At 44.6% G+C, this 9178-nt stretch overlaps 1 protein-coding gene across 4 annotated transcripts in view; it reads right to left on the bottom strand.

The window, feature by feature from the left end:
• Positions 1 to 5159: 5159 nt before the first annotated feature.
• Fank1 (fibronectin type III and ankyrin repeat domains 1) overlaps positions 5160 to 9178 on the bottom strand; it is a 115564-nt gene continuing 111545 nt past the window's right edge. For 3 of the 4 annotated variants that reach the window (XM_051145474.1, XM_051145476.1, XM_051145477.1), the window contains 4 exons: positions 6499 to 6642; positions 5706 to 5783; positions 5561 to 5605; positions 5160 to 5452 (listed from right to left, as the gene is read on the bottom strand). In XM_051145474.1, the coding sequence (XP_051001431.1) occupies positions 5390 to 5452; positions 5561 to 5605; positions 5706 to 5783; positions 6499 to 6642 (330 nt within the window). In that variant the 3' untranslated portion in view covers positions 5160 to 5389. Of the gene's footprint in view, positions 5453 to 5560; positions 5626 to 5705; positions 5784 to 6498; positions 6643 to 9178 lie in introns of all 4 variants that reach the window. The other variant, XM_051145475.1, reaches the window with a different exon arrangement.

Below are 9178 nucleotides of genomic sequence, written 5' to 3'. Positions count from 1 at the left end.
TTACAGGGCCATGCACCTCTTTCCAAATAAGAACAATTTAATCCTGATATCCCTTTACAGGACAGTGTTACTAAAGGAATACCTCTAAGATATAATAGTCATCAGATAAAGTATATTTAGTAATAGCTTCAATTTTAACAAAATTAGGAACCAATAACCAAAATTGGGGGTTTTTGATAGAGGGGAGTTTTTCCTCTCCCTTTCTACATCCTTTAAACAACAGAAACCAAAGTTAATATAGTTCAATCACAGTCTGTCTTAGTTCTGAATACACTATAGGCATGACTAGAGTTGGCTGAGTTTTGTGAGACTGTCCCTGAGAAGTCCAGCAGAGTAGTCAAGTGCCTAGACACTAGGCCCGGCTGAATGCCCTCATTTCCTGCCTGGTTATAGGTCACGTGACTACACTTTGCAGGCAAGTGGGAGGTGAAACTTGCAGGCATTTCACTTTATAGTCGGTCTCCTACCATATTCCTGAGTCTGTTTTCCCAGCACATGGGATCAAATGGGGAGCAACAACACAGTTTTCCACTTCAAAATATGCATGCCGAGTTTGCACTCTGTGTGACTGTTTCCAGCTTACACATGTGGGATGACATCACAGAAACCACACAAGCAACAAATTAAATTCTACGGGAAGAAATGCTCCTGACTGGTCTCTGAGGAGACATTTTTATGCCTTCTTAACTTTATTAGGAATTCTCAGGCTGAAGCTGTGGAACATTGTTCTCCAACAAATCAATACAACCCATCAATGCATTCCCTGAGAACTGCCAAGCCCTGATCTGTGTTTGAATGCTCTTAGGGGCCTGTGATCCCCGTGGTGCTACAAAGAGCCTGGAGCTGGGCCAAGGAGAAGGCCTAAGCATTCTCCAAGCCTCTCTGCACGTGTTTACTGAGCACTCTGAGCCTGACAACTGGGAGGACAGAGGCTGGGCAGTAGGGCGCCGGCCACTTGCAGCTCTTTCCTCTGAGGCTCCCTTCATGTTTTACTTCTCTTACATCAGGCCCCAGCCTGGGGATACTTTGTCTACAGATCCTCCCCCACGGTTCTCAGATGGCCCCAGCCATACACAAACAATCCAGACTAAGAGACACCAGTACTCCCAAGAAGCCCCCTGAACCAATAGCTGGGTGTTTTGAGTACTATGGCAAGCGGGGAAGGATACGACAGAGGCCGTTTTTTTCTCTCCCTTATTCATACTAGAAGCTAGCTCTCCACTCCTAGTTCCCTCATGAGACTCGACAGTGCCTCCATCACACCACACACACAGGGAAACATAGACACACACGTGCCTTCTTCTTTTGCCAGTCACAAGTGCCTCACTCTGGCCAGACTCCATGCCCAAACCTCTCTCATCTGAGAGAGTCAAACCTCTCTACCTTCGGTACTCCTTCAAGCCAAAGTGGTGACTGCTACAGGGTGTGGGTCCCCTTCACAGGTCCCCTACACAGAGCAGCTCCTTCTCCAAGGCCACAGCACAGAGCAACCTCCAGCACACACGAGCCTCGCCACTATCCCACAGCATCTCAACCACGGTGACCTCCCTCCCAAAGCCTTGCGTAAATAGAAGGTGAGAGGTAGGTTGGCCATACAAAATCAAGTTAGCACTGATTACAAAATACTTTTGATGCAACCTGAATTTCCCACTGGCATCTATTGCTTTTAAACTCTGATGAAGTGAGTGATGCTCCCAGAACCACTGGGCAGTGGGGACCCTTGCAGGAGACATTGGTACACATAGGATTATACAATTTCTGTGCCTTTTTGTGGAGAACATCATACATCATACATACATACATACATACATACATACACATACATACACATAGACACATACATACATACATACATGCACATACATCATACATACATACATACATACACATAGATACATACATACATACATGCATGCACATAGATACATACATACATACATACACATAGATACATACATACATACATGCACATACATCATACATACATACATACATGCATGCACATAGATACATACATACATACACATAGATACATACATACATACATGCACATACATCATACATACATACATACATGCATGCACATAGATACATACATACATACATACATGCACATAGATACATACATACATGCACATAGATACATACATACATGCACATAGATAGATAGATAGATACATACATACATACATACACACACACACACACACATAATTTCTTTCCATTAATGACAGTAATAGTTTACTATCAAATCACTGCAAGCTTTTCTCATACAAGAAAACCTAGGGAAAGAAATGTTGCATGTGGAATTGGTATAATAGTAGTGGGCAGAGATCTCCAGGAGGCCTAACACTAAAGGGTCATTCTCAACTGGAAAATGGTTTGGTCCCCTGCAAGTCGAGAGCCCCACTGCCTGCCTACCTTTCTACACCTGCAAAGAGTATGTTGCGTGGTATCTATAACTCTCTAAGCAAGTAACATTTTAGCCCTTAATTTAGCACATTTAAGTTCATTACGTTCATCGGCCTGTATGCTGGTACTTCATAAGGCAGTGACCAGAAAACATACAAATCTCATGAGACTAGAAACAGAACAAACAGCCCTCTTATCAGGGCAACTTGGTAGTGAGCGGGAGAGCCAGTCATCTGAACACTTATGGCAGAACCTATGTAACTCTAACTGGCCGCAGGCTGCTTAGCTCCGTCCTGATTAACGTCACATCTCGGTTAACCAGCACAGTCATTCTGCAGGGCTTCATCAGTTGATAGCGCTTTGTTCAGCTCATGTTTTCACATTTGTATGTTACATGCTGTTATTTTTGTATGCATTTCTCATATGGGAGATCTACAGGTCTACACAGCCTGGTAGTTCAGTAGAAAATGTCATCGTTAAGAGCATTATATCCAATAAACAATAAACAGATAACTAGTAGGCATCTCATTTGTATCCAGGACGTTATTGGTACAAAATTAAGGGGAAGTTCTTGTGTAGAAAAATATACCTATGTTTTCATTCACTTATAAGTGTAAGGGCATCTTGGAGCATTGCACAAGTAACTGAAGACGTGTTGAGGCGCCAAGGTATGTATGTGCCAGTCCTGGGAAAAGGGGGAAAGAAAATGCATGTCAGTACACAGCACTGGTGAGACAGCGAGGGAACCTAAGACCATTTTGAACAATGTAATGTGAATTCATAGCCTATAAAAACAATTTTAAAAATTTATATTATCTATAGAAAAGTTCAAAAAGTAAGCAATCGTAGGAGTATCAGATTGTCTGCAAAGAAAATCTAAATAGATACAATAGATATATACTTACACATTTTAAAAATAGCATCCAACTTCATAAAGAAAACTGCAGAAAATAAAAATATCACATAGAAATAGATATATAGATATGCTCAAAATTATAGCAAAAATAAAGGAATCTTTATTGTTCTTACCACTTAGGCCAAAACAAAGCAAGTAGGTTTGTGATATCACAGATGACTGACAAATCAAATTCACACACAGTAAACTGGCATTCCAAATGCACAGAATCTGACCCTTCCCCTAATGCCTCTCAGGATCAAAGAACAAATAAGAAAAAATGTGCCCTAGAAATGTAGGAATTCTTCAGCCACCTAGAGATGAGCAGCTATAACTCTGAGAATGCTGTAGACTATGGGCTGTTTCTCAAACTCCCAGGATTAAAAGCAGATACCTGATGTCCTCTGTCTCTCTGCCCTCTCTCTCATACTCAATTCAGAGAATCTCAAAGGATCCCACAAAGGGTAGTTAGCAGGTGACACCATTGAATCTTAGAATCAGGAAGATTCAGTAAAATAAACCCGTATGATACTAGAACAAAAGCAGTCCCCCAGGGGGAAATTCAGAGGCCCAAATACATAAATTACTAAACAAAGGAATGACAATGAATGAGCACAATGTCTATAAAAGGAACAAAAAAACCCACTTGCATTGAAAAATAATAAACTTGTAAAAATAAAGCATGTAATTTAATGAGTTAGAAAAACAGAATCATGAGTTACTCAGGGGAAAATTAAGCAGGCTATAAACCATCTTCTAATCATCAGGCAAAAAGAACAGTAACTACACATAGCCTGTGAGCACACAGGAACCTGGTGAGACCATGTCAGGAATGTAAGCTTGGTGCAGTGGGAAGGCCAGACAGTGGACAATGTCACCAAGTGTTACACTGGCAAGGAAGACGGAATACCATCTGCATCAGACCCAGAGAGGACGGTAAGGTGGATGTCAATACTGACCATGAACAAGGCAGGAGAGGATAAGCCCTTATATGGAAGGTAAAGTGCCAAAGCAGCATCCACAGACAGGATGATATATAGCCCACGAATCAAGTCCTCCATGAACTCTGCAGAGAAGAGCCGAAAACTGCCCACATCTGAATCAATGTGTGGGTGTTCTCTATGGCTTCCCCAGTGCTGACCTTTGGTTACCTTTTCATGGGCCTTTCCTGGTTTAAAAAACAGGCCACTCCCGAGAGGGCTTTTATAGCTGCTTTACTGGAAGGCCAAGTGAACCAGTTTTCCTCAGAGACACAAAATGCACATGGTCCTGCTGGGGTTTAAGCTTTGCCCAGCTAAAGCTCCCCACATTTCTATCTTTGAGTTCTTAACCAATCGGTCTTGGTGGTGGTTAACCCCTCTTTGTCTACAACCTATACGATTTGTCTGAAAAAGCATGTGTGCTCTCAAAACTAAATGTAGCACACTAGCCATTAGTGAAGCCATCAAGCCACCTGCAGGCTGGGTCCTTTTCACCATGCAGGTGAGCATGTGCAAACATGTGAGCAGATGGACCTGTCCACCTAGAACTGTCCTTCAAACAAACACTGCAAACAGAACAGCACCAACCTTCAGATATGTGTTTCTGACCTTTGATGTGAGTCCAAGAGCCTAAGAGAAAACTCCTGGGTGCTTAGGAGGAGCCCCTCTATGGGAGGCAACAGCAGCCTGGCCTGCTGTGCGGCAGGAGACATAATAAGAAACACATGAGGAGAAGGAGGCCAGTAGGCCTGGAGCATCTCGAGGACCGTTGGGGGTGGTCAGGAGTGGGGACCCTTGTGTGCATGCATTTATTAGCACCAGCACATGAATATTTGGTTTCATGTGTAACTGCAAAGGCACAGGGCAAAAAAAACCCATTCCTGTTCTATAGATGCCCAGTGATCAGACCACAAATGAGTGTGCTTCGGTAAAAAGATGTATTTCAATGTGGGAAGAGTTGCCCGTTACATAAAAGTCACTGTGAATCTTCAACTAAATAAATAAATGCCTCATCCTCAGAGATGTGGCTTGTCATGTGCCCAGCCCAGCAGTCACAGTCTGTTGTTTCGCTCAGGTCGGTCTCAGGCAGGTAGCACTCCGCTCAGTGGACAGAGGATTTCCTTGGCAGCTTTTTTTTCCTTTCTTCTAGTAAGGAGAGTACATTCTAGAAAAACCACAACAAACAGGCAGGTGTCCTTCAAGGTTTTGGCAGGTTTTGTGAGTGTGAAAGAACTACAAAATTGGCTTTGATAGGCAGGAGGGAGGTCCTCACCTGTCTGTCAAAAACTCTGGCCATTTCTAAGACACCTTTGCCAAACTGGAAGGAAACACAACTTCCTTAATTTGATTACACATTGGAGTGTGCCATTCTCATATATTTCTTTCTTCTCTTAAGGAAAATCTTCCAATAAACATACCTCATTTTTCACAGTTGCATCTGCCCCTTTGTCAAGAAGTAGCTGAACTAACTGCTCATGATTATTTAAGACAGCAACCTGGAAACAGAAGAGTATGGTATGAGGAGCACTCCATGCAGTAGTGCTCCTCTCCTGTGGTACTCCCCTCCTGTGGTGCTCCCCTGCTGCGGTACTCCCCTGCAGTGGTACTCCCCTGCAGCGGTGCCCCCCTGCAGCAGTGCCCGCCTGTAGTGGTGCCCCCTGCAGCGGTGCACCCCTGCAGCTGTGCTCCCCTGCAGCGGTGCCCCCTGCAGCGGTGCTCCCCTGCAGCAGCGCTCCCCTGCAGCGGTGCCCCCTGCAGCGGTGCTCCCCTGCAGCAGCGCTCCCCTGCAGCAGCAGTCCCTTCTAGAGGCAGGACCACCTCACAGATGAGAAGCAGCAGGTTTTACACAGGGCCAAACAGCAGCAAGTTCATTGTTTAGACAGGTCTATTTTGATCCCATAATTGTCCTGGTAACTGGAGTTGATAGTCCTTAGAGGTACTCAGGGGGAAAAAAGTAAAGCAAAATAGTATAGAGTGGGGCATAGGACCGTGCCTACTCAGAGGCTCAAGTGGACCTCGGGATCCCAGGAGTTCCAGACATAGGCAACATAAGGCCCCCACTTCAAATATATAGAGCCTGGCCTGCCCTCCCTCTGCTTGTTAATATACAGCGGATACTATGTTACCAATCCCAGGGCTCAGATACAAACTGCTCAACTCCAGGCCAGCTCTAATGGTAACAAAATCTGAGAACTGGACACAGGGAGGTACCATGAGAGGTGTCTTTCCATCTTTGTCCTTCACGTTGACGTTAGCCCCAGCCTCGATGAGGAGTGAGGCTACCTTCTGGCTTCCTGTCACAGCAGAGACTCTCATGAGTGGCGTCCATCCTGACCCAGTATCCACAACATCTACCTATGTCGCCAAAGAGACAGCTGCCTCAGTCCAACCGCTTTCCTGTGGCATCACTGGGCAGACACTCAGGGGTATGCACTTCCCCAGACTCCATCAGTTTCTAGACCTGTGGTGAGCTAGCTGAATTCATGTCTGTGTTCAGGGAGGGGAAGAATCTCCTAGGAGATTCCATCTGCTCAGACATGCCAAGGACTCCTCACTGATAGATTTATCTTCACTGCTAAAATGGAAACAAGACAGCTAGGAAGGGACCCAACTATGCTTCACACTGGGCCCCTGTGCTTTCCTTCACTCTTTTTTTTTTTTTTTTTTTTTTTTTTTTTTTTTCATTCTTTAATCCCAGCACTCGGGACACAGAATCAGGCAGATCTCTGTAAGTTTGAGGCCAGCCTGGTATACAGAGCAAGTTCCAGGACAGCTAAGGCTACACAGAGAAAGCCTGTCTCAAAAAAACAAATTAATACATAAATACCAAGGCTACACAGAGAAAGCCTGTCTCAAAAAAACCAAATAAATACACACATAAAAATTTGGCTTTATTTTTATGTCTTGAGTGTTTCGCCTGCATGTTATGTCTGTGCATCGTGTCCATGCAAGAGGCCACAGAGGCCAGGAGAAAGCATCAGAACCCCTGGGGCTGTGTTACAGGCAGCTGTGAGCCACCATGTGGGTGCTGGGAATCAAACCCAGGTCCTCTGCAAGAGTAGCCAAATGCTCCTAACCACAGAGCCATCTCTCAAGCCCCTGGCTGTGATTTTAATACTGTTTACTTTCCTTGTTTCCTTTCTTTCTTCTTCTTCTTCTTCTTCTTCTTCTTCTTCTTCTTCTTCTTCTTCTTCTTCTTCTTTTTAGATTTTTCCGAGACAGGGTTTCTCTGTGTAGCCTTAGCTGTCCTGGACTCGCTTTATAGACCAGGTTGGCCTCGAACTCACAGCGATCCTCCTGCCTCTGCCTCCCAAGTGCTGGGATTAAAGGCATGCACCACCACCACCTGGCCCCTTTTCTCCTTTCTTAATTTGAGACAAGGTCTTACTACATAGACCAGGCAGCCTCAAAGTCACAGAAATCCACCTGCCTCTGCCTCTCCACTGCTAGGATTAAAGGTATGAGCCACCACACCTGGCTCAGTAGTAGGGGTTTTTTTGTTTTGTTTTGTTTGTTTGTTTGTTTTTTCTTCTTCTTCTTCTTCATTTGGTGTATCTTTCATTGTGTTTTAAATCCTGCCTGGAACAAGACAGTGATGACAAGAGTGTACTCCTTTGCACTTCACAAGGCTTACATCTCAGGCAGAGAGACCAGACCCACCACACAAACTAACTGGATACATTTGTACCCCCATACCATCTCCAAAACACAGTGTGCCCAGTAGTAAAACAGCCAATGACTGTAACTCAATTTATAACCAACTCTTCTTTCAATTTAGACTTCCAAAAGAAGTAGTGTGGAATAAAAAGGCTTAAAGGCCACCAAATTCTAGGGAATCCTCCAACCAAACGAGGAAGAGTAAGGATGGATAGGAGCGAGCATGGGGGGTATGTGCCATGTGCATGCATGCATGCATGGAGAGAGAGAGAGAGAGAGAGAGAGAGAGAGAGAGAGAGAGACAGAGAGACAGAGAGGGAGGGAAGGAGGGAGGGAGAATGCATTTCCCAAAGATGCAAAGAGTATCCATGGCTACAGTGAAGCATCAGAACAAATAGCCAACTAGGGGCTGGCAAGAGACTCTGAGGATGCTTTGGTTGTTTGTATATGAGACTGAAGGGTCCTCTCTAGCCCATCCATTGTATTTGAATAACAATAAAATAACCACTGGCCCCAACAGGGTCTCCAAAGCACCCTGCACACATTCTGCCTGGTCCTGGGGTTGGGGTGCAGGTATGTATTTTCATTCCTAGTTTAGAAATAATCAAACCTGCCTCAGGGAGTCCAGTACCTTTCCCCCAGATCACCCAGCCCATCAAATGCACAAATGGTTCCCTGTTTAGAGAAATACGTCACCCCTAGCACAAAATCCTTACACTTGCCTGCTCTCTGTCTTTCGCATGGTCTTCCAAAATACCAGGTAAGCAATCTGCCAACAACATTGAGGCCGGCTGCCATCAACCATCTCTACTAGCAGCTGAATAATAGATGTCTCCAGGGGACCCCTGCATGCAGGTCTGTCCTCTGCAAATGGCTCCTGGGCTACACAAGAAGGTGGGATTTGACCCAAATGGCTGAGTTGTATACCTGAAGCCCTGAACACCCCACATTTCAAGATTCCAGAACTTAAATGCTTATATCAGAGTAAGAATCCCTTTCCTTTCCCAGAAGGCATCAGCTTGTTTTCATTACAGACTTGGAGTAAACTACATGAGGCATTGTGGCCACCACTGCCACATAGAGCTTTTGCTGAGACCAGCCTACTAAGCCTTCTGGCTTCTTGCAAATGTCTCTCTCAGGCATAAAGAAACAAGAGATGTCATGAAATGGAATTATCTTAATGCTTGGGGTTTTTTCCTTCAAGGTAAATCAGTTCTTTGATAGCAATAGCAGG

Source organism: Acomys russatus, chromosome 5 (assembly GCF_903995435.1).
Source record: "Acomys russatus chromosome 5, mAcoRus1.1, whole genome shotgun sequence".
NCBI classification, from domain to species: domain Eukaryota; kingdom Metazoa; phylum Chordata; class Mammalia; order Rodentia; family Muridae; genus Acomys; species Acomys russatus.
This window is presented reverse-complemented; position numbering and strand designations above follow the sequence as displayed.